The following is a 23,087-nucleotide window of genomic DNA, read 5'->3' on the forward strand; positions in this document are numbered from 1 at the left end:
ATTAAATTGTGCTTGCATTACACTATGAGTTCGTACATTTTTCAATAAAATATTAAGATGTTATAAGCATTTTGTTAAAAAAATAAATTTAATAACTCGGTTTATAATCCTGATCAATTAAATAAGCTAGTTTTATTTAAATCATATTAGAAAAAAAAAGCAAACAAGAATATATATATATATATATATATATATATATATATATATATATATATATATATATATATATAAAGAGATTGCAATAACATGAGAAAAAAACATTTATTCAAAAGTTAAAAAATAGTTTATTTATTTGGTTGTGTTTAATGAATTTATTTATTAAATTAATTTGTAATAAAAATCGACACACACATAAAATTTATTGAATAAACACATATTAAAAATATAAAAAAACATTTAATCTATATATATATATATATATATATAATTAAACATACCTAATATAATTAAAAACAAATGCCATTTAAAACGGCTAAAGAACCAAAAAATAATAGAGAATATGTATTAATTAAAGCACAAATTTAAAAATTATTTTTAAAAAGAAATTAATGAAAAAAATTGAAAAAAAAAGAACCAAAATAAAAAGAAAAAAATTAAACATGTAAAATTTCTCAACATGTTTTTTTATATAAAATATTAAAAATATAAATATAAAAATTTATGTATCCGTTTAATTAAATAAACAACAAACCATTATGTAATTAAATGAGAAAAAATATTATTAATAATAAATAAAAAAATAATTAATAAAAAATAAATATAAATAAAGATATTTAATATCATAACACGAATTATTTACTTAATAAAATTGATAAACGTCAATAGATTTAGTTTAAGAAAATTCTCAAAATTCAAAAGTATAAATAACTAAAAATTGAAAAAAAGAGAGAGGAAAAGGTAAATTTCTGTGAAAAACTTTACTAATAAAGATGATTGCTTGGGTAATTAAAGTAATCATGGTAACAAAAATCCAAGTCATTCATCATTCTTGCACCACTGCATTTGATTTATCACAGATCAAATCATTAGTTTATCACCCACCTAGAATTCTGCTTGTCTCATGTTAACAAACAACAACCCTAATTGATAATCTTTGATATGGGTTCTGGCTTGGACCTACACAGCTTTATTACCAACAAATATTAAATATTAAATATTTTTTCATGTATCATTAAGATCCGAGCTTTGTGACATCATTGCAGTATTCCAATACTCCTAAATCAAATTTAAATTATAATTAACTCAACATTACCCCCCTCAAAGTTATGTATATCCCCAAACCTGATTAAAAAACGGGTAGATGCCTTCATTTCCCATCCACTTCTCAATCATTTTGCTGGTATTCTATTTAGACCTGGTGTTAAATGCTTTTTATGCAAGATGATTGTTCTTGTTAATCTTAGTTTTTGAGTTGGTATAATCAAGTTGTAAGAGAAAAGGTCCCATTTCATGCTAATTAGGGTTGCCTGGAGAATGAAAAGAACTTCATTAATTACAATTACAGTTGCATTTTACAGGAGATCACCAAAACACCTTCGTTGTGGATTAGATACAGTCAGCCCCAGCTTAAGTTGTTAGTTCTCCCACCTGCCCCAAACCACTGCAGCTCTGTCATCTCCCATGGTCAATAACTTCTGATATCACAGCGGGCCTCTGTCGAAAACTCATCAAAAACACAGTAGCTGAGCTTCGAATATAAACTGTTAGATAAGATTTTAATAAATTATTTATATTATCCACTCAGCAAATTTCCAGCACCATCCCACACGTCATTAACTAATTAAGTAACGAAGATGCATGGAAATTTCGAGGCTAGACTATATTAATTTGTCTGATTCACAAGAATTGATAGGAAACAGCTTAAAAATGACATTTGATGTAAAGGGATTAGCATTCAGTGTAAATATGCGTTTTCTTTTTTCAAGTGGGACGACGACTTTGACGAGAGAACGCACGCATCAACTAACTTACACTTCCAAGCAAAAGTATTGAGAATGACCAAAACAATATGAAATTGGATGCTGCAGAGTGACCTCTGTCGGTCACTCCTTTAGACCAAAAGGCTGTGCTTCGATGGATTAAAGAACAAGGAAACCGAGTGCAAGGAAGTACTGTAGGTTTGTATAAAATTAATTAAGATTTTATTCCCACTTTCAAATAAAAGAGACAAAAATAATATATATAAAAAAGATATATTCTGTTCTGAAATTATAAAAATTTATTTTAAAATTATCTTAATTGTAAACTTATTTTATATCTTTATTTTTTTGTCTTCAACCACATGTTTTTGTTTATGTTGTCTTTATTTATTTTATCCCAAAATAATAATAAAAAATATCTCTCCTTACCTCTTTGTAAAAAACAATTAGAGTGAAAAATGGAAGTTTCATTGCCTCATTTACCTGCTTCAACTGTCATATTTACCCCTTCTAATTATCAAATTAGAGTGTAAAATGGAGGCTTCATTTCCACATTTACCTACTTCAGCTAAAATTAAAAAAAAAAATCATTGTTTTTTTAATTTCTATCATTGAAAAGTTAAAATAATATCATTATTTTTTTAATTTCTATCATTCCATTTAAAATTAGAGATGCGGAGAAGCGCAGTACCCCTCGACTTGAATCTCAAGCTATCTTCCACAAAATCCAAGGAATTTACAAGCTGCCATTATATGAGAGGTTGGTTTTGCAGCCACCAGCCGAGATCATGACTAGTCATGAGGGGACCCTGAGGTCACCTCCAAAGCCTGGGCCATCACCAAGAGGCCAGGCCATGCAATGATGGGTGCATGCACATCCATGATCGCAGCAAATTTTTGGAGGCCTACACCAGCAGTCGAGCAGGCGAGCTATATCCTCCAGAGCCAGCGACTCCTGCTATCCAATTTATGCATCCAAAGTCACCTCCAAGGCGATAGATACCTAGCCTAGCTAGTAGTTTAAGCTTGACAAATCTCATTTCTACTCCTAGCCTATATAAATTCAACTGTTTCCAAGGTTCATGTCTAGGTGCTGGTTTTATGTTTAAGCTTGGCAATTCTCATTTCTACTCCTAGCCTATATATATATATATATATATATATATATATATATATATATATATATATATATATATATATATATATATATAGTTTCTCCTTAATCTATACTTAATTACGTTTTGAATGAAAGAATGGTTTGCTTGCTCGCTTGCCAGGTTAATAGCAGAATATGGCTTCGTTCTGTAACGTTTAGTGATTGGGCTTTAGCTCTAAAAGTATTTCCGTGTTAAGTATCATATATATGTCATTGAATAATTTTAAGGGGTTGTCTTGATGATTAAGAATGTTTGTTATTGAATAATTTTAAGGGGTTGTCTTGATGATTAAGAATGTTTTTTTTTTAAAAAAAAAAATTCTTTGGGTTTGAAATATAGTAAAATGTTCTTTTTTTATATCATTGGAATCGTTATAATCGTTATGATGTCTTTTTTTTTTATAAAGGTGGCGCGTGATAGGATGGATTGTTGACAGTGTAATTTTAATTTGTGATACTTTTTTTTCTAACTTTGTTTTTATTTTTTTTCTTGATTTTTTGTATAATCTTTTTTTGTTTTTAATTTTATCATTATATTTTTTTAATTTGATCTTTATTTTTTTAATTTTTTTAAAGTGGTTTTTTTCAATTTCACCATTTAACAAAAAATTTATAGTTGTTCTCTAATTTATTTGTTATTTTAATTTTAATTACTATGTTTTTAGTTGCTATTTTTTGTTTTGGATCCTTTTATATAATTAATTTTTTTATTTTATTATCCATCATTTAATCTGCTGAGATTGGGCTTTACTATTTTTCCATGTATGATGCTTTTAGTCCAATTATTCGAGTTTTCAATTTGAAAAGTTAACAAGGATTTACATCTTTTTATTTTTTTTTGTTTTTTTTTATTTCATCGCTAAACATTATTTTTTTAAAAAATAGGCTTCATTGTTTATTTTTTATTTTTTATCGAGTTATCTTAATTTTATAACCTATGCTATAAGTTTGATAGATTAACCCAGATTAACTTGTTTTTTATTACCTCAACAACATATCTATCATACTAATCAGATTGACTTAGGTCGAGTTTCTTTTTCTTTTCACTTTTTATTTAATTTGTCATTTAATATTTGATTGACTAAAAATTGAATTATATTTTTTTGTTTGAAAAAAATTCTTTTTTTTGAAAAAAATTCTTTTTTTCAAGTTATTGTAATCTTTGTCCGCATTAGTTTTATAACTAAACTTGTTTTTGTCCTTTTGAGTTTCTAGAGAAGGGGTGCATAAAGCTCTGTTTGGTGGTCAACTGTGGGCGAGGCTTGGTTTTCAGGTGTGAAGGGTCAACTTAGATTGATTGTTTTCTCAAAACACCAACACAACAAAATTATTTTGATAAAAAAGATTTAATAAAGTTAATGGGTTTTTGCTGGATTCTCACTGTGTTTTATCTCGGATCAAGAATCAACCTATATTTTTTTAACCACGTCAGGTTAGGTTAAATTTCCACCTATTTGTTTTTTAAACTCGAACTAGTTAAGGGGGGAGCTATAACTGGTTTGAGTTATATAACTGTAGATGGATGGAGGGTTTGCCTGGGATTGTTGTCTCGTAATTTTCAAGTACATCCGTGGTTTTTGCCCTTAGGTTACCTTGATACTACGCTTCATCATCTTGCATCACCTTCAAGAACAAGCACGTTCTACACAACCCAAAAACTTGCCACCATTTAATTATACACATTGTCTATGCCATTAGAATCTTGTTTTCCATGGACAGAGTTTCTTCTGCGATGAAGACAGAGGCGAGCACGCAAAACTGGACTAACCTCAACACCAGCCCAGGCCAGGCTGCCCATGGCTCATGTTGAGCCCAAAAGGCTAAGCCCTACTACATTCTCCAACCCACCAACCAAACCAAGACTTGAAGACGATGTCAAAATCATGAGAAAACGTAAAAGGAGCTGCTTTACTACCCTGTGAAGTTTCAGTTGGTGGATAGCTGAATCTGCTCTCTCCCAGATCATCCAAATTTCAAGAAATCTCCACCTCCCGGTAAGAAATTCCCCATTGCATCATGGGATATATGCTTTTCTTACAACACGTGGTATCAAAGCACTAAGCAGAATATAATTTGCACCCACTCTCTGTCAGAATTGACATGGAATATAGCTCGAAAAAGATATTAGTAATTGTGTTTTTTTTTTTAAAAAAAAACTATTGTTTCAGTTAAACTTATCCGAGTCAATATTAAATCTAATTTAAATTTAAATTAAGCTTTAAATCATGAATTCTAATAATTCTAATTATAATAAATAATAAAAATGGGAGGGGAAACAGACACCAAACAAATGGCAATAAAATGATATAACCAGGCAAATAAAAACCAGCTAAAGAAGATAACACGTGCATGAAATTAAAAACACATAGAAAATGGGTGAATGCACACAACACAAAGCGGAGGTCATGGGACCCACTGTTGGCTTTAAAATCCTCGACCTTGAGCTAAAATCCCCACCGTTCAAGATATCAACGACATCCCACCTTGATGCTACCGTCACCAGTAACGACCCTAAAATGGGTCAACTATATTTTTATCCCTGTAAATTAATCAATATTATGATCTGGTCTTTGTAGATAATAATTATTCAATATCATCCCTATAATTTCTACCAACCTTTAAATACTTAGAATCCCTAAAACACCCAGGAGAAAAAAACATAAATCGTCCACATATTTAGATGTAATTAGTTATTTAACACAAAATTTATACTTAAAATTTTCAAAAACTATGAGATAAAGATTGATAATTGACAAGTCATTAAACTATAAGGACTGTAATAGACATTATGAAATATTTGGGGACTATCATATAGTTTACCCCAGAAATTCAGAAGATCAAATAACAACAGCAGCATTTATCTACAATTTTTCCTTTGTAATTGAAGACTGAAGACAGCAAACAAAATACAAGAAAAGAAAAGGTTGAAACAGACACAGCTTGCTATCTTCAATACCAAAGAAACCTCTCCCTCCCTCCCTTCCTCTCTCTCTCTCTCTCTCTCTCTAGAAGCAAAGAGAGAGCTTGATGTTCTAGCAAGTTGACATAACTTCTTTAATGGGAAAGGAGAACGACGATAATAATATCAAGGATATGAAGATGGTTGAAGCAGAACCTTTGAATGGCTTCTGTCCAGTCTCTTCAACTAGGGTCTTTTGGAAATCTAGAAAGAGATCAGGTAGTACCAAATAATCTTTCTTCTTCTTCTTCCTTATGACCTTTTTCTTCTTTCTGTTTGCTTTCTGGGATAACAAGAGAGAACTAGACAGAAGGTGTGTTTGAATTCAGTCGTTTTTATATGTTTGTATGTTTTACGAACATGTCTACCAAACCCATATCTTGAAATATGATGTTAGTCACAAATTCTAGTTCTTGTTGCATGCTCTTGAAAGATCTGTGTCAAAGACTTCATTTTTCAGACATTTAGGAGCTTAATTCTTACATTCCTCGTGATAACAAGAACAAATCCTTTAATGATCAATTATTAACCATAACCTCCTCTCTCCATACAGTAGAGAGAGGCAAAGATGATAGCTTTAACATTTGTTAGTTAATTAGAGAAAGAATAGTTTATTATAACTTGTTGCTTTTTTCTTTCTTTCTTTTTTGGTCACGACTTGTTTTCTTTGGTGGTACGTTAATTCATCAGTTTGGTGTAAATCACACACTCTCTCTTTCTTCTTCTTCTTCTTCTTCTTATTATTATTATAATTATTATCCTTTTTAGTTACTTTTCCTTTTGTTATTTCTTACAAGAAAACACCAATCATCCCCAATTATCAAGGATGGTGTCTTGTATAGTAGCATTTGGTAACGGCCATTTTTTTTTAGTTTAAAATTATTATTTTAATATATTGAAAAACACTCGGATATACTTTTTCTGGAACATTTTGGTTTGTAGATTTTATAATTAGAGTCAATTTCTTTACTCACCTGATCCAAGGCCTACCTCTCCTAGCCTTATTTTGAACTTAGGAAATTTGCTATTAATTTTTGGTAGGGCAAAAGTGGCCATCTTGCAACGTTTTCGGTTTATTACTACCAACTTCATCTAACGGGGGACATCCTTTATAGATTAATATGAATTGTGATAAAGACAGCTTCGCCTAACATTTTTGGTTGATGGATCTGTGATTTATACAATAGTAAATGGTATTTTGTTAACTGAAATTATGCTTCTTAACCTTGAAAGACGGAAAAACTGGGTGACTTGGTTTAGGAGATACTGATGTTTTCTCTTTTCATCACCTAACCTCTAGGAAGAAAAGAGTAATAATTTTCTGGACAAAGTGGCAATGTTATTGTCATTCAGAAAGATTATCAATTGAGTTCTTTGCAGATAGATCAGTAATTAGCAAATTGTAGTCATCAAGTAACTTAAGCTTGGTATAAGTTTGTTCTGAAAGAGCCAAGTGTGTGGATTGTCAGTTTCAGACATGTCTATTATGGTTGCCTAAGCTCCCAAAGAGCACAGAAAAATGCATGATAAGTGCCATCATGAATGATTAAGTCACACGTATTACAGTTTTCTGTATTCATTCTACATAATAGCATAATCGTTCATTGTTTACAGTTCTCCTTCAAGCTCAAATGCATAACACTGTCGATATCAGTAGCATATATGTGACTTGTTCTATTTTTTAGTGCTATGGTATGCATGATATAGATCTGCCACGCCTCTAAAATTGTTTGGAACTAGAATGGTAACTTCTTTCCAACAGCTAGCGGGAGGAATTTAGACAAGGTAACGGAGAACACTGTTAATGAAACACCCAACAAACAGGAAGAATCTTCCACTGATGAAAAGATGGAGGACCCGAATCCAGCTTCAGAGCTTTCTGAGCGTCGAAAGGCCCTCTTTGAACCATTGGAACCTGTAACAAATATCAACGGCAAAAGGCTACCTGCAGAATCCCTACTCCCTCCACCGGATTTTGATGCTGCGAGCTATCCCAAGGGCTGGCTGATTGGAAAGAAGCGAAAGCTTGTTAATGTAGATGTTGTTGAGAGTATGAGGAGGATTGCCGTGCAGGAAATGAATAGAAAGGTATTAGTTTCATAAGCCTAACATCCCTTACAAATCACCTTGACTGCATGTGCGGAATGAATCATCATTGAATGATTTTTGCAGGACCGAGAAATTGATGGCCTAAATGAGCAGTTGGAAGAAGATGCACGGTGTCTAGAACATCTCCAACTCCAACTTCTGCAAGAAAAAAGTAAACGCACCGAGGTAGAGAGAGAGAATGCTATGCTGCAAGACCAGATATCAATGCTGATGAACTTGCTTCAGGAAAATGAACAATTGGGCGACGAAGATGTGGGGGACGACGACCCTGATGGACCTTAAATAGTTGTTTGAACTTTGATCGTTTATTTTTTCTTTTTGTAGGCTTGTTTGGAAAGTTAGAAGAATTTATACATGCATACTTACACGTTTTTTGTCCACATATTTCTTTGCGGTATTTGTTACCTTATATGCTGGAACTGGTAGCACCTTGTGCACGCTTCTTGTTGTTTGTGGTTGTCTCCTTCCTGTCTTGTAAATGTATATATGCTTCTGGTAATTTGTTCATGTGCCTTGGCTAGCAATGTTTAGATTCGATAATGCGGCTACAGATTCTTCTGCCTTATGTTGCCCAGTGATTTCATGTGGCATATTCTTGCCTCATGATTTCCAGTAAATGGCTTGCTGCACTGTAGTGGCCGTGTTAGAAAATAATATAAATAATATTCTAGGACCTCACCTAGTAGCTTAAATTATTAGGTTGAGATGGTTCCTTGACATGGTATCAGAGCCTTGATGATCAAGCGGTCACGAGTTCGAATCTCACTATCCTTATTTATTTGATAAAAATTAAGCACAAGGTAATGTGAGCCTGTGCAAGTTTCAAGTCCAAAGGGTTTTCACTTGAGGGGGTGTGTTAGAAAATAATATAAATCATATCCTGAACCTCACCTAACAGCTTAAGCTATTAGGTTGAGATGGTTCCTTGATACCATGTCAAGAACCATCTCAATCTAATAGTTTAAGCCGTTAGGTGAGGTTCCAAGATATGATTTATATTATTCTCTAACAAGACATTAGATATATTTCATCAAAAAATCAAAAAGACATGCCAAAAAATTTCTATCTTCTTTGAAGGAAGTAGCCCTTGTCATGGACAAGGTTCAGTGGGCGTCAGATATATTTCTTCGAAATATCAGAAAGACGTGCCAAAAAATTTCTATCCTCTTTGAAGGATGTAGCCCTTGTCATGGACAAGGTTCATAGAAAATGATTTACTGTTTAACACTGCAACACCACATTCCATGTGAACTGTTTGGATTACACAAGGCTGTGATCCACTAGAAACTAATAACAACTAGCTTTATATAAACCGTTAGGATTGCAAAAGACCGTACAAAGAAAACACTACAGTTCAAACACTATGGTCACCAGTAACCCCATATGAACATGGGAGGATTCTTCATCAATATCCATCTCTGAACCCCCAAACTGCTGTACAAGTTGAAAGAGGTAAATTATATCCCTATACTGCTTGATTACCACAATCTTCCTATACATTGAACAAAAAATGTGGTAAAGAGGCAATCCTTGGAAGATTAAGCATCAGTTCTCCAACTGAGTCCTTCCTTGTCATGGCTGGTGCTTGCTTGCAGCAGGTAACGTTACTAGCTTCTCCCTCAGGTGCAGGAAAATCCTCGGCAAGTTTGCTTTGACATTCTGATGCACTAACTGAATTAGTTTCGTCTACTCTCCCACCATGATCCATATCTAGATTGTCACGACGCTTCCCCTGCAAGTCCCAGGCTGTTCCAGGATCCTTCTGCAGTAGGCTGCAAAGAGAATTGACCCTTGTCATGAGGGATTGCTCATCCGAGGCTGATGTAACTTGAGAGTCTCCAAGCAAGTATTGGGTAATTTCATCCAGAATGTCACTGCTCTTTATGTCACCACCACAGAGGATAGAGTTGCCAGAGGTCATCTGTTCTGAAATGCAATGTCCAATATGGTTCACTAGATCGCTCATTGACATGGATGGATGAAGTCCAGGCACTTTAATTTGATCCCAGTTGCTCGGCAACTTCTGTTCCCCTGTTCTGTTGCTCCTGATTTCTTCAAATACATGGGTCTCCATTCCTAGAAATAAGAGAGATGAAAATGATTACAGAAGGCAAGATAAAAAATTAAAACATGCAAATAAATTCACAAGAGAATGAACAAATTTCAAACCACCATTCCAGATATGGACCTTAAAAATGGTAACCATGAAGGTATTACAGCTTTAAGAAAAGAAGGATTTGACATAAGCAGTCAAACAAGACTAACAGATGGTTCTTGAAAATGTCAAAGATGCTTAATATGAACTAGGCTTAACAAAAAAATCAACTCGGGAGCTTACATGCCTGTGCTAATATGACACTGTATGCAGTTCCCTTACTGCCGAAGGAGTTCTCCATTTCATATTCAGAGAAACCACAGTTTTTGTGGAGAATTCATTTTAGTTTGACATACGAATGACTCCAAGTCTCTGTAAGAGCTAGATCATATATAGTTATATTGACTGATTATTTGGAACCTTCATCCCACAAGTTACTAATTTTAGCAGCCATATAGCAAAAGCACTTTTGCAGTTTCTTCAGAGTATTTTAGCTATGGCTTCATGTAATCACAGAGTTCATTCCCAACTAGTCCGCATTCTGAACTATTGACTGAGGTAACTCTGGTTCCTCATGATTATCAATACACCACCGTAAGGGAATCAGTTAGCGGTCTCTGTTAATATTAACTGCAACAGACATATAGGCGATTGCAATCCAACATTTATTGTAAAAAACAAAGATATATTACAGTAGATCAGATATGTCTGATTGCTTCTAAAGAAAATATATAGGTAAAGAAAAGGGTTTTTAACATTAAGAACAGTTACGAGCATAGTGCAGCTCAGACCTCATAAAAATATGAGGTTAATTATCCAAGATGACAATGGCAGAGGGTGTAGATATAATATGCAGGCATGTTTTTACCATAACTTTGTATCATCATTTTCATCAATATATTCAGTTTTAGGATTATAATCTTACCGAAGCTAGTTGAAGAAGTTTCATGGGAGATATTTTCAGGAGTTGGACACAGGAAGCCTTGACATTCATTATTCAAGGAAGATAGAACTCCAGATGGTTGTCCTGCTTCCCGCAGAGAAAAAACAGTGGTCTTGTCCTCAACTTCAGAATCAAGCCCTTTGCCAGATTCATGCAAGTCACTGAATGCAGAAACTCTTTGCTCAAAGTATGGAGATTCTAATATAATTTCTTGCTGTTGACTAAGAAAGTTTAGACGAGGATCACATTGAACAAGCTTTTCAAAATGCTTTCCCATGAAGCCTTGCTGGCAATGTAGAAAATGCTGCCTGTGTAAGAAGTAAGAAAATCAGCATTGCAGTTCAAATAAAATAAAAGAGCAAAAACTGAAGGAATCAATTGTTAATAGCATCTGCTATACATCATGAACAAAATGAACTTCTCAGCAATGACGTAATAAAGCTTTTGTTGAAATCCAGCCAATATGGCAAGTAAGAAAGGGGCGCTTCATGGTCAAGGCATAGCCATGTAGTGTGTACAGAGGGAAAGACCACTTGTAATGATTACAGAAAATCAGAAATCTTGAACAAAAAGGGTGATCTGTCCACATCAGACAGGAACAAGAGTCTACTTTAACCAACACGGGAGAGTAAATAACAGAGGTTCGATGGAAAATTATAAAAACCCACTGATCTCATAGACAAGATGCAATGTCATCAAATTGGACTTCAGATCATCATAAAACACTAAAAAACCATCCAAAATGTAACAGATAAATCCAATTTACTAGTTGCACCCATCAATACTTCAGACTTGATAACCTGACATGATGCAATATTTCCAATAGCCTGGACCAAGATCAGCTCATCCTTTTCTATTCAGTAAAATGATGAAAATTTGAAGCATCTCCCATAAGATTTGCTAAAACATAGAAACAAACTCAACTCATTTTCAAACCTAATCATTTGCAGGCCTGATTGAGCATCTCCCATAAGATTGCTAAAATGTATAAAAAATGAAGGTGCAAGATGATAAAGCCCAACAAGAGAATTGGGATATGGTGTCAAGAGAACGATAGAAGAAGCCAAGAGAGGCAAGTTAACAACTTCTTGCACAAGAGCTGGCTGGATACAATAAGAATCATACATGATGAAAAGAAGAGAGAGCTCTTCCTTAAAAAGAAGAAAGGGATACGGCCAGGAACCATGATGAAGAATGTGGTGGCAGCAACTAGACAAGAAAATTAGCTTAGATGAGCCATGTTTAAGCAAATACATAAGTTCAGCAGTAACAAATTCTTCATGTGAGCTCTACAGCAACAACTCAATAATTTGTTGTTTTTCTTTTTCAAATCAACACCAAAGTTGCTAAAGAGAGAGTTATAATGGAAAACACACACAAATCAAAGGCTGAGAAGGCTAGGGAGAAGACTATGTCCACTGAGGGGGGAATGGCTATGAGAGAAGGTGAAAGTGTGAATGGTTGGGACCAGAGCAAGGATTCTTACACACTACAAAACCGCGCATTAAAGGCTTTGATTTTAAAGATGAAAGGATTATGGATGGGAACTGGGTTTGTGAACCCCAAGCTCACACCATTGAAAATTATTTCCGCTTGTTGGCAATCTATCACACTGCCATACCTGATGTGGATGAAAGAAACATGAAGATTTCAAACGAAGTGAAGCAGCATTTGTGATTGCTGCAGGAGAAATTGATTTTGAATTCTACAAAAACTCAAACAAGTGTCATGGTGCGTGAGTACAATTCGAAGACAGGGAGGAAAGTTGAAAGGGTGCATACAGTTCTAAATGTATTGTAGTTTAACAGTGTGACAAAGCGGGATGTCTATGATAGCAAGAAATAAGAAAGGTGCAGCAAGCATGGAAAGATGATCGATCCTCCAACACATTCCAAATTTTAAGAGTTTTGAGACTTTCAAAATTAAGGGGGAGTGTGGAATTAATTTTGAAGTCAAAGTGTTTTTTAACTCTCCTAGGTGCATTACAATTATTAAAGATATGTTTATCCTTTTAAGTCTCTTAAATTATCCTGGACTGGTATAAATATATGTGTTCAAGTATTGTATTAAAGTCCAAGTCCATAAGACTTCCTCTCTCTAAGAATAATATATTATATGAAAGATATTTATTTCCACCATGCTTCCCTTCCTGTCTTCACCCAGCTTGTTCATTTGTATAAGCTCATGTTTTCCGATGAAAGATAAAAGGGAAAAGAATATCAGACACTTGATGGTATAATAAAAGTCACCAATATTGTGATCGCCAGATATTTCAACAGCGAGGCAATAACATGTACAAGTTCCCCTCGAATTAATAGAAGCTTAAAAATTGTATCAGTACCTGTGTATGCTTGCTTGTCCACCAGTAAAATCTGATGTTGCCTGCCACAAAGTATGCTTCCTAGGTTGTGGATTTGTCTCTCTAAAGAAAAGGGGCTGTCTAGCCAGCTGCACCAAACACATACAACCCTCCATCACCACTATCATTATTAAGATTAAATGCACGCGCGCGTCAGAGACAATAAAGAGGGACATGTATTATACAGGCATATGATTGTAATCAAGAGAAAGAAAGTAAAATACCACTACATCCAAGGTTTCAGGCCCATCATCAGGAAAATTTGCCTTGATTGCCACAATATCTGACCACTGAATTTCAATCTTATTCTTAAGCCCACCATCAAGCACTTCCCAAACAAGTTTATGCTTAGCAAAGTAACACTTTGCCACCAAATCCCCTTCATACCTTGACTTATACTAAGTCATCAGGAAAAAAATAATCAGAATTCAAAAACACTAATTACTCAAATAAAAGTAAAAAAGAAATCAAATGGCATACCTCCCAATTCCCTATTTTTAGAAATGAAGCAGGAAAGTTCGAAGCTTTAAGCTTATCGGCTGCAACGGAACCAGGCTTCTTTGACAACATAGTATTACTAGTGTTTTGTTGAGATAACTTCATTTGAATCAAATCCAGAAAAGACGGGCTCTTTTTCAGTGTCAAACCAATCGGGCTTGGCTCTCCAAGTGGATTGAAAGCTACACCATCTGGATTCATCACCTGCCATCAGATAAATGAATCAAGAAATCAAAACCCCATATTTAAATCGAACAATAGAAACTCAAACAAAGACACGGAAAGAAAAGACACGAAATATAGTTCTGTATGGTTACTGAGAAGGTGAAGAAAGGAGAGAAAAGAAAGGGAACCTGTGAAGAAGGGTGGTCAAGCTTTGAACGTTTAAAAAGTGGGCTGAGTTGATCCTCTAAAGAATCCTCAGCTGCTTCCAGCTTCACAACTGCTGTTTTTTCGCCTAAAGAACTCATTAACTGAACCATCTGAAACCTACCTTTATTTTATCTTAGTGAGTTAACTCGGTTCTAGCTCAGAATCCTCCTTCAACTGGCAGTCTTAATTATCAAAAGCTCTCTCTTTTATTTCTCCACAACTCTCTCTCTCAGCCGAAACAACAGAATTCTTTCGCCTTCCGTATTATATTCAAACAAATGGGAACCAGGAAACTTGTGAGTTGACCACTATACCCTTTAAATGAGAGGTGGAGGGCATGGTAGTCCCCACCGGTATGACCCTGTTTAGATTTCACGTTACTGAACTGATGGGTTAACTCACGGCTGTCAACGGCTCATATTTAATTAAATGGGAACCAGATGACTTGTAAGTTGACCACTATACCCTTCAAGGGAGGGGTGATGGGCATGGTAGTTCTGTCAAGTCGACCGTATCATAATTCAACCTATTGATTTACTCGAGTTTATTAATTTAAAAATAATTTAAAATAAAATCCAAGTTAAAATCAAGTTTTGAATCGATAAATCAAATTAATTTGTGGAGACATGCCTAGTTTAATAGCTATAATCACCTGTGTCCACGGAGGGTGGTTAAGTCATTAGAATCGTTTAGGAGGGTGGAGATGGCGTGATGCGGTGGTGTCTCTATCGCGTGACAAACACGTGCGCAGCATTTTTTGGTTTTCGGATAGAGAGTGGGACCCGGTTCATGAACCTTCAGCTTGAGTATCTCTTGTCGTTTTGCGAGTCATCCTGGAAGAGGAAGGGATGTGATTGGGTGGGCGTGAAACGTGGAAGAATCTGGTGGAGTTGGAGGACACGTAAGTATATTTTCTTTATATGAAAATGAGAGGGACGCGTTGTGGATAAGAATATCCAAGTTGGATTTGCCACCTTTGTTGACTACTCCTTTTCATCTTTCTATTATCAAATTCAAATCTATGAATACAATTATTTGATTTTATATTTCTCGTGAATTTCTTTGGATTTCTCTTGAATTTCTTTGAGCACAAAATAGAATTCAAACTCCTCCTATGATTTTTTTTAACAAAAAGATTTTGTTGTTGCTGAAATGATGAGACGATGGGTTTATATATATATATATATATATATATATATATATAGAAAAAGTCAAGATGCATTTATAAGAAAGTGATTTTTAAATAATTAATTTTTATTAAACAACAACTTGTATATTTCAAATAGCCATCATGTCTTAAATATGATTAATAGTTATGAACTTAATGTGACTTCTAACTTTAATTAAGTAATTAAATATATAAAAGATGAATTAATATAAATGAATATGGAATGTATAGTATGGAATTAACTCGTATCTTTAAATGGTATCTTTTCATCCTTCGTGTAGTGTTAATTAGCAGTTGAAGCATCTCTTAATATAATAAAAGTATTGTTTTACACTAATTATATTAATCTAATCTAGTTGGTTTAGATACTATTTAGTTACTTTTTAAAATATTTTTTGTTTGAAAATATATTTAAAAAATATTTTTTATATTTTTTAAAATTTATTTTTAACATCAATATATAAAAATAATTAAAAATAAAAAAAATAAAATTTAAAAAAAAAACATAACATGACAATCTAAACAAACATACTCTTAAAATGATTAGTTATTATTACTAAACTCCATCGATTCATGACTAGGTCCAAAATTTGGATTACAAGTTAAACAAGTTAACTTGGATTAACACAAGTTAATTAAAACAACATTATTTTAATTTTTTAAAAAACTTTAAATGAAAATGTTCTAGAAAAATCTCAAAAAATATCAATCAAATTGACCTACTGAATCAGGGTGGTGTTGCCTGTTCAGTCTTCCATCTTCATGTTGCATTTAGAATCTTAGAATAATAACACTGGTATGCTTGATTGTAACATTACGTAAAAATAAAAGTCATTGTGTTATAATTAATATGATTTAATTATAATTATTGACAGGGTGATGCAAGGGAGGAAGACTACGTTCCAAGTATTCTACTTTAAACAAGCTAAGTTCGTACGTAGTTCGTAGCCATTAGGTGATCAACTTCTCACTCCATCTAGAATTGTTAGATTACTTGTAACATCATGTCGTGCAAATAATTATTAAATAATATCTACTTGTATTAATTGTTATATTATAAACATTTCCATCATCAAAAGGTTTGTGATTATAAATCACTGCATGTGTCTGCCTTTTGGCATGAGAAAATGCTCAGACCACCAAGGTGGAAGGAGTCCAATTAGTGCAATAAAAAGTATTTTATTCGACAATACAAAACAGGGCACAGAAGCTGTGGAGGGCGCTGGCCTGGCCTGGCCTGGCCCTTGAAGGAGAGAAGTCAGAAGAGTAACATGTGAATGGTGATGTGATGAGCAGACCACTGAAGGACCGACCGAGAGAAGAAGTGTAGCTGCAAGTCATTAATGGTCGCAGAACCCATGAAGGTGACTCCATGCCGATGATTCAAGATCAGATGTAAGAATTCTCTTTCTTTAATTTTATGGAGTTCCGTTATAATTAATAGTTGTGCCGAACTAGCAATTCAATCAGATTCAATGATCATGAAAGGTGTAGGCATTGCCTTGATGCTCGCTCAAATCATCGGCATTGAAAACCCTTCTGACAAGCTGGGGGAGTTCAAACTATGCACAGGATCACTAGGTCCTCGAGTCCAAGGGTTTTCCACCCATCTTGTAATAACGTTGTTTAAAGGGGAAAGCAGCGAAGGAATGATTAATTAAATAATTAAGGATCATAAGATCAAGTTGATTGTTATTTTATTGCTTGGCGGCATAACACAAGAATCTAATGCTATGTGCATAGATATGAATATTGATTGATGCAGAAGGAATAGCACTCTCGAAAGGGACAATAATTAATTAAACACACGTTATGTTATTTAGTTCGATCAAGTTTTGAAAAAAAATAGTTTTAATTTTTTTAAAATTGTTTTTTGATGTGTTAATATTAATAATAATTTTTAAAAACTAAAAATTATTTTTAATATATTTTTAAATAAAAAATACTTTAAAAAACAATAATTAATTATCCTTAAAGTCAGTATAGTTGGTTGGTTACGTGATGAGTACTCCTTATCTTATGAAAGCTCAGCAGACCAATCAAATCATTGTAAATAAAACATCCTCTTCGCATCCCACCATGTCCGCTACTAGCTACGAACACAGTAGCACACAAACCCTTTTCTTAGTTGCCAAGAACGTGCATGTGAATCTACAATAACATCTCATGCACCGGTAGGGTCCTTTAGCCAGCCTTTTCTCTCTTGTTCTCTTGCCAAACTCCAACTCTTAAGAATCTCCCACTCCTCTCCCTCTCGCCCTCCCTCCCTCTCTCTCACACACATTCAGATACACGTACAGTAGTCCTCATTGCTAAGATTCTTTCTTCGTTCCTTTTTTCTTCTTGGTGACTCTTTATTTCTTATCTCCCCCCGCTAGTATCATCGAAATGATGCAGGAAAAACCTCCTTTTCCTTCAAAACTCCTCCATCTTTCTCTTCTTGTTTTTCTCCTCACCATTTTGGATAATGGAGTTCAATGTTTTCAAGGGAAGAAAGTCCTCAGCATGCATAAATTCCACTGGAAACAGGAGAGTGCTAGTTCAAGTTGCCTCTCCCAAAAATCAAGTGGGTATAGCGAAGTGAAAAGGGAAGGGCTTAGCTAGCTTCTTAATTTATTTGTCTGTTCTCCGCTTTCGGGATGATCTGTACTCTACTACTTACGTTCCTTTATGCCATCACTATCTAGAACTTATTTCATGCTTTATGGGAAACACTCTCATTAGAAACCTTATCTTGGCTTTACTTTCTTTTTTCTTCGTATAAAGTACACCGTTGTAGAATTATCTATGTACTACTAAAATATTTGCAAAATTTCTTACATTTTTTTCCCTTGAGGCAAACTATTTTGGATAAATGGAGATCAATGCTATACAATATTTTTCTTTTTCGAGAGCCTAGTGCATCCATATACATTAATCTTCGTCAGTCATTAATTATTTCTCTGCTTTTAGGTAAATTTACACTAGTGTTTAATTTCTAGAATACAACTACAGTGCTCTAATATGGACTAATGCTCACTCTGTTTGGAATTTGAAGGGTGGGAGAATGGTGCAGTGATATTGGAAATGAAGCACAAAGATTCTTGCTCAGGAAAGATCTTAGACTGGAATAAGAAGCTTCAAAAACGCTTGATCATGGATAACTTTCAGCTTCGATCGCTTCAATCTAGAATTAAAAACATCATTTTATCTGGAAATATTGATGATTCAGTGGATACTCAAATCCCATTAACTTCTGGTATAAGACTTCAGTCACTAAACTACATAGTTACAGTGGAATTAGGTGGTCGAAAAATGACAGTGATTGTGGACACAGGAAGTGACTTGAGTTGGGTTCAATGTCAACCTTGCAATCGATGTTATAATCAACAAGACCCTGTTTTCAACCCTTCAAAATCTCCTTCATACCGAACAGTTCTATGCAATTCATCAACGTGTCGATCCCTACAGCTTGCAACTGGAAATTCAGAAGTTTGTGGGAGTAACCCTCCGACTTGTAACTATGTTGTTAACTATGGTGATGGGTCCTACACAAGCGGTGAGGTGGGTATGGAGCATCTTAATTTAGGAAACACTACAGTCAACAACTTCATATTTGGCTGTGGTAGGAAAAATCAAGGTCTATTTGGTGGAGCTTCAGGTCTTGTGGGATTGGGAAGGACTGATCTCTCTTTGATTTCTCAAATTTCACCCATGTTTGGAGGAGTTTTCTCCTATTGTTTGCCTACAACAGAAGCTGAGGCTTCAGGTTCACTAGTCATGGGTGGAAATTCCTCGGTTTACAAAAACACAACTCCTATTTCATACACCAGAATGATTCACAATCCGCTACTACCCTTCTATTTTCTCAACCTAACTGGCATTAATGTTGGTGGGGTAGAAGTACAAGCACCAAGTTTCGGTAAAGACAGAATGATAATTGATTCTGGGACGGTTATTTCAAGACTTCCTCCTTCAATTTACCAGGCACTAAAGGCTGAGTTTGTGAAGCAATTTTCAGGTTATCCTTCTGCACCATCTTTTATGATTTTTGATAGTTGCTTCAACCTTAGTGGATATCAAGAAGTTGAGATTCCAGACATAAAAATGTACTTCGAGGGAAGTGCTGAGCTCAATGTGGATGTAACCGGGGTTTTCTATCCTGTCAAGACTGATGCGTCTCAGGTCTGCTTGGCTATTGCAAGTCTCCCGTATGAAGATGAAGTTGGCATAATTGGGAATTATCAGCAGAAAAACCAGAGGATTATATATGACACCAAGGGATCCATGTTGGGATTTGCTGAAGAAGCTTGCAGTTTCTACTAGGTCGATGATTTGGAAGAATAAAGATCAGGTGTGTGACTGTACAAATGTAATTATTTGATGCAATGCCAACTGTTCTTGTTGGAAAAGAAATCATCAAGCAGTAGTTTTTCTAAGTTCATATCACATACAAATATCTTTAATTTTAAATAGGGGAAAGGTATAGACTGTGTAAATGCCATTTCCAATTTCTTGAGTGTTTCTACAGTGCAGTCCCAACACAGCAAAGATATCTTTTGTATAATTTTCATGTAAGATCTGTTTGAATTTAAGAAAGGATGCCGAATGTCGTTATATAATTGCATACTCTTACATGCTCTGTGTATCTAAAGATGATTAAACAACGAAGATTTTTTTGATATTTCACAATTTTCAGGGGCTAAAATACTTGATGGGAAATTTATTTCTTACAATTGCTGGTACCATAAAAGAAGAGAGAGAGAGAGAGGGAGGGAGGGAGAACATGAGCCTTTGAGCAAAGAACATAAATATGAGGAAGAAGATTATGAGCAAAATCACTTTAATTCATTCTAGACAGGTTGCAAACCACATATTTCAGACATTATCAGTAAGGCTTTGCAATGATGCATATGTATAATAATTTGTAATCTACACAGGAAAAAAAGATAACACAAAAGGGACCTCCGAAGTGTTTGATTGTTGATTTGGAGATATTATATTCAATAATGTCCGAGAAGAATGTCTGTTGTTCAAATTGATTCCAGTGTTCATGGAAACTAGATTCTCACCAAGGGAGGATGGACTTGATCTTATCTCTCAAATGTTGTCCAACAGAAATATCAGACAGTCAAAGATTGAAAGCAATGCCGAGGAGGTGTGACTTCTGACAAGAGGCATTGCACGGGACACTCTGTTGACAGCCTGCAGCAGAAAGTTATGTCCTTTAGAAGCCTTCGTGTTCTAAAGATGATGCATCAACTGTAATTCCAAGAAAGTAACATAAAAATCTTCCCTCCAAGCCAAAATTGAGAATTTAACCACAAGTCTTCATGCAGAAACTAGCAGACTCCTAGGTCTTTTTATGTTGCTGGATTAAGTGACCATCTCAGTGAATTCAGATTCAAGAGTATCAGCACCTTTTTTGTCTTTAACATCTCCGCTGGAAGGATGGGTAAGTTCGGATCACTTCCAGGTATCAGAAACAGCAGGCCAACTGGAACTCTTTTCATGAGGCTCCGGATCAAAATGGCCATCCAAAGATTGTCAGATTGTGTCCGTGTGTGTAGCCCCCGAGGATTTGAGTAAGAGACCTCCTACCCCAGTTGATGAAAGCAAACCTACATGGTCTCCTGACATGAGCAAGGCAAAGAAAGTGTCCTCTATACCAGCAGGGAAAAGCTTGGAACTAAGTACAAGAGGAGGCTGCCATTTAACGCGTTCAATCATCATAGAAGTGTCTTCATCCATCGCAACAAAAAAGTACCAAGGTAAACCAATTTTCAAGTTCAGACGCAGCAATGATATCAAATCTATCAATCCTAATGCATCAAACAACAACTGAGACCAGAAAAGCAAGTCACGAAAAGGATGGTCTTTTAACCAATATTGGTAGGTAAGGACCCCAGAGAGGCAGCCAACTGCACCCACAGTCCACAGAGAATATGGAACCAACAAGGTCCTGCATGCAATGTACATAACAAGAGTTGCGTGGTTACAATTGCACTCTGTTGCAAATAGAAACTTCTGAGCACAGCGAAATTGAGTGATGATGTAGAGATAAACTTAAGAAACCAAACTGAACATTCAGTAAAATAGCTTTGTGAAGTACCAAAAGATAATTGTGTGAAAAATTCTAGCATACAAATGATTCCACAGTCTCTTCTATTGCTGAGAGCTTTTTAAATATTATAAAGTCAAGATTTGTTGCAGAAGTTTTCAATTTCAGGGTCTCAATATATTCATCACTTTGATTGACAAAACATAGAGGTATACGAGCAGATGCTCCTCACTTCACAAACAGAGCAGCTGAAAATGTTTTAAAATGATGCAGATTGATAAATGCAGAGTTTCAGTTGATTTCAGAGCACACAAATAATCCTGTGACATGTAATTACTCGAGCAAGAAAATAAAGATAAAGGAAGTAGGAACTAGCTAAATATGGCACGCGGTGTCAATGGTTATACAGTCTTTCGGCCTTCAAATAGACATTGAGAGAATCTCTCGAACGGTGCTTGCCTGCAAGTTGGTGGGTGACTGCTCCGTTGTAAAAATGTATCGTGTCTTGGAATTGAGTGGTGTTGTAATCTTTACACAAGAAAACATTTTGTCAAGAGCGTGCCTGCCTTCTCTCCTCCAGCTTTTTTAGTTGCTGCGAGATTTGTTACCCGAGCTCGGCGAGCAATTTTTTTTTTCTTTTGATGTACAAAAATATTAGAATAAAAAAATCAAAATTTTAAGTTATTATTAGTTCAAATAGTAATTTAACTAATATAAAGAAAAATATATGTAACAAATATAAATAAATTGATAAAAAAACAAAGAAAATAAAAAGAATAAATATGAACCTATTCGGATTATCAAACAAACTAATAAAAATCTAATAAAAAATAAACCGTAAATAATAACAAAAGAATAAAAAAATCTTAGCTTAAAAAAAAAACGAAACAAACCTTGTCTTTTTTATTCTAATATAATAACCAAATAATACTTAAAATTAGGAGTGTTCAAAAAAATCGACCAACCGATTAAACTGAGAAAAAATTAACCGAAAAAACCGAATCGATAGAAAAAACCAAATAAACCAATTAAAAAATAAAAAAACCACCCGGTTCGGTTCGGTTCCGGTTTAAAAAGGCTTAAACCGGACAAAATCAAACTGGTTTAATTAAATTAAAAAAAAAGTATAAAACGAAACATCTTAAACCTAAATAATAAATACTCTAACCCTACATTTCCAGCCGCCCCCGCTTCCCCCTTCCCTTTCCAGCCGCCCCACCTATCTCTCCCTCTCCGTTCTCTTTCCCCCCTTCCCCTTTCCCTTTCCTTTCCCCCCTTTCCAGTCGACCCACCCCTCCCTCTCGCCCTCTCCCTCTCCTCTGTGCTCTTTTCTCTCATTTTCTCTCATATTGTTGCCTTTCTACTCTCAGCTTTATTTTATGGCAGAAAACTTGGATAAAATCCTTGTTTCTAGTTTTATTAACATGCAGTTGTACTAGCGAGGTCCCAGTAATTTGCAGGATGCTATT

The 23,087-nt window shown here is 34.7% G+C and overlaps 3 protein-coding genes across 5 annotated transcripts; 2 read left to right on the forward strand and 1 right to left on the reverse strand.

Annotated features, from left to right (window-relative positions):
• Nucleotides 1-5,968: 5,968 nt before the first annotated feature.
• Nucleotides 5,969-8,650, forward strand: LOC133701874 (protein HEADING DATE REPRESSOR 1-like). Of its 2 annotated transcripts, none has more exons than XM_062126026.1 (3): nt 5,969-6,253; nt 7,775-8,122; nt 8,207-8,650. In XM_062126026.1, the coding sequence occupies exons 1-3, from the start codon at nt 6,197-6,199 to the stop codon at nt 8,423-8,425; spliced, it is 624 nt and encodes a 207-aa protein (XP_061982010.1). In that variant the 5' UTR covers nt 5,969-6,196; the 3' UTR covers nt 8,426-8,650. The 2 variants fall into 2 exon arrangements, with proteins under 2 accessions (XP_061982010.1, XP_061982009.1); XM_062126025.1 differs by having other exon boundaries at nt 5,970-6,253; nt 7,797-8,122.
• Nucleotides 8,651-9,424: 774 nt separating this feature from the next.
• Nucleotides 9,425-14,657, reverse strand: LOC133701695 (uncharacterized). The gene is made up of 6 exons (XM_062125720.1): nt 14,392-14,657; nt 14,021-14,242; nt 13,765-13,938; nt 13,523-13,629; nt 11,164-11,489; nt 9,425-10,219 (listed from the first exon to the last, which is right to left on the reverse strand). The coding sequence occupies exons 1-6, from the start codon at nt 14,518-14,520 to the stop codon at nt 9,636-9,638; spliced, it is 1,542 nt and encodes a 513-aa protein (XP_061981704.1). The 5' UTR covers nt 14,521-14,657; the 3' UTR covers nt 9,425-9,635.
• Nucleotides 14,658-17,701: 3,044 nt separating this feature from the next.
• Nucleotides 17,702-20,179, forward strand: LOC133700835 (aspartyl protease family protein At5g10770-like). Of its 2 annotated transcripts, none has more exons than XM_062124526.1 (2): nt 17,702-18,144; nt 18,616-20,179. In XM_062124526.1, the coding sequence occupies exons 1-2, from the start codon at nt 17,967-17,969 to the stop codon at nt 19,881-19,883; spliced, it is 1,446 nt and encodes a 481-aa protein (XP_061980510.1). In that variant the 5' UTR covers nt 17,702-17,966; the 3' UTR covers nt 19,884-20,179. The 2 variants fall into 2 exon arrangements, with proteins under 2 accessions (XP_061980510.1, XP_061980511.1); XM_062124527.1 differs by having other exon boundaries at nt 18,002-18,224.
• Nucleotides 20,180-23,087: the final 2,908 nt, after the last annotated feature.

The sequence above is a fragment of the Populus nigra genome, chromosome 8 (assembly GCF_951802175.1).
Source record: "Populus nigra chromosome 8, ddPopNigr1.1, whole genome shotgun sequence".
In the NCBI taxonomy this organism is placed as follows: Eukaryota; Viridiplantae; Streptophyta; class Magnoliopsida; order Malpighiales; family Salicaceae; genus Populus; species Populus nigra.

Coding starts and splice junctions, on each gene's coding strand:
- LOC133700835 (XM_062124526.1), top strand. CDS start 17,967: ATGATGCAGGAAAAACCTCCTTTTCCTTCAAAACTCCTCCATCTTTCT. Junction 18,145..18,615: donor TTGCCTCTCCCAAAAATCAA/GTGGGTATAGCG, acceptor TGGAATTTGAAG/GGTGGGAGAATGGTGCAGTG.
- LOC133701874 (XM_062126025.1), top strand. CDS start 6,133: ATGGGAAAGGAGAACGACGATAATAATATCAAGGATATGAAGATGGTT. Junction 6,254..7,796: donor GAAATCTAGAAAGAGATCAG/GTAGTACCAAAT, acceptor TCTTTCCAACAG/CTAGCGGGAGGAATTTAGAC. Junction 8,123..8,206: donor TGCAGGAAATGAATAGAAAG/GTATTAGTTTCA, acceptor TGATTTTTGCAG/GACCGAGAAATTGATGGCCT.
- LOC133701695 (XM_062125720.1), bottom strand. CDS start 14,520: ATGGTTCAGTTAATGAGTTCTTTAGGCGAAAAAACAGCAGTTGTGAAG. Junction 14,243..14,391: donor TTGACCACCCTTCTTCACAG/GTTCCCTTTCTT, acceptor ATCTGATGGCAG/GTGATGAATCCAGATGGTGT. Junction 11,490..13,522: donor GGACAAGCAAGCATACACAG/GTACTGATACAA, acceptor CTTCTTACACAG/GCAGCATTTTCTACATTGCC.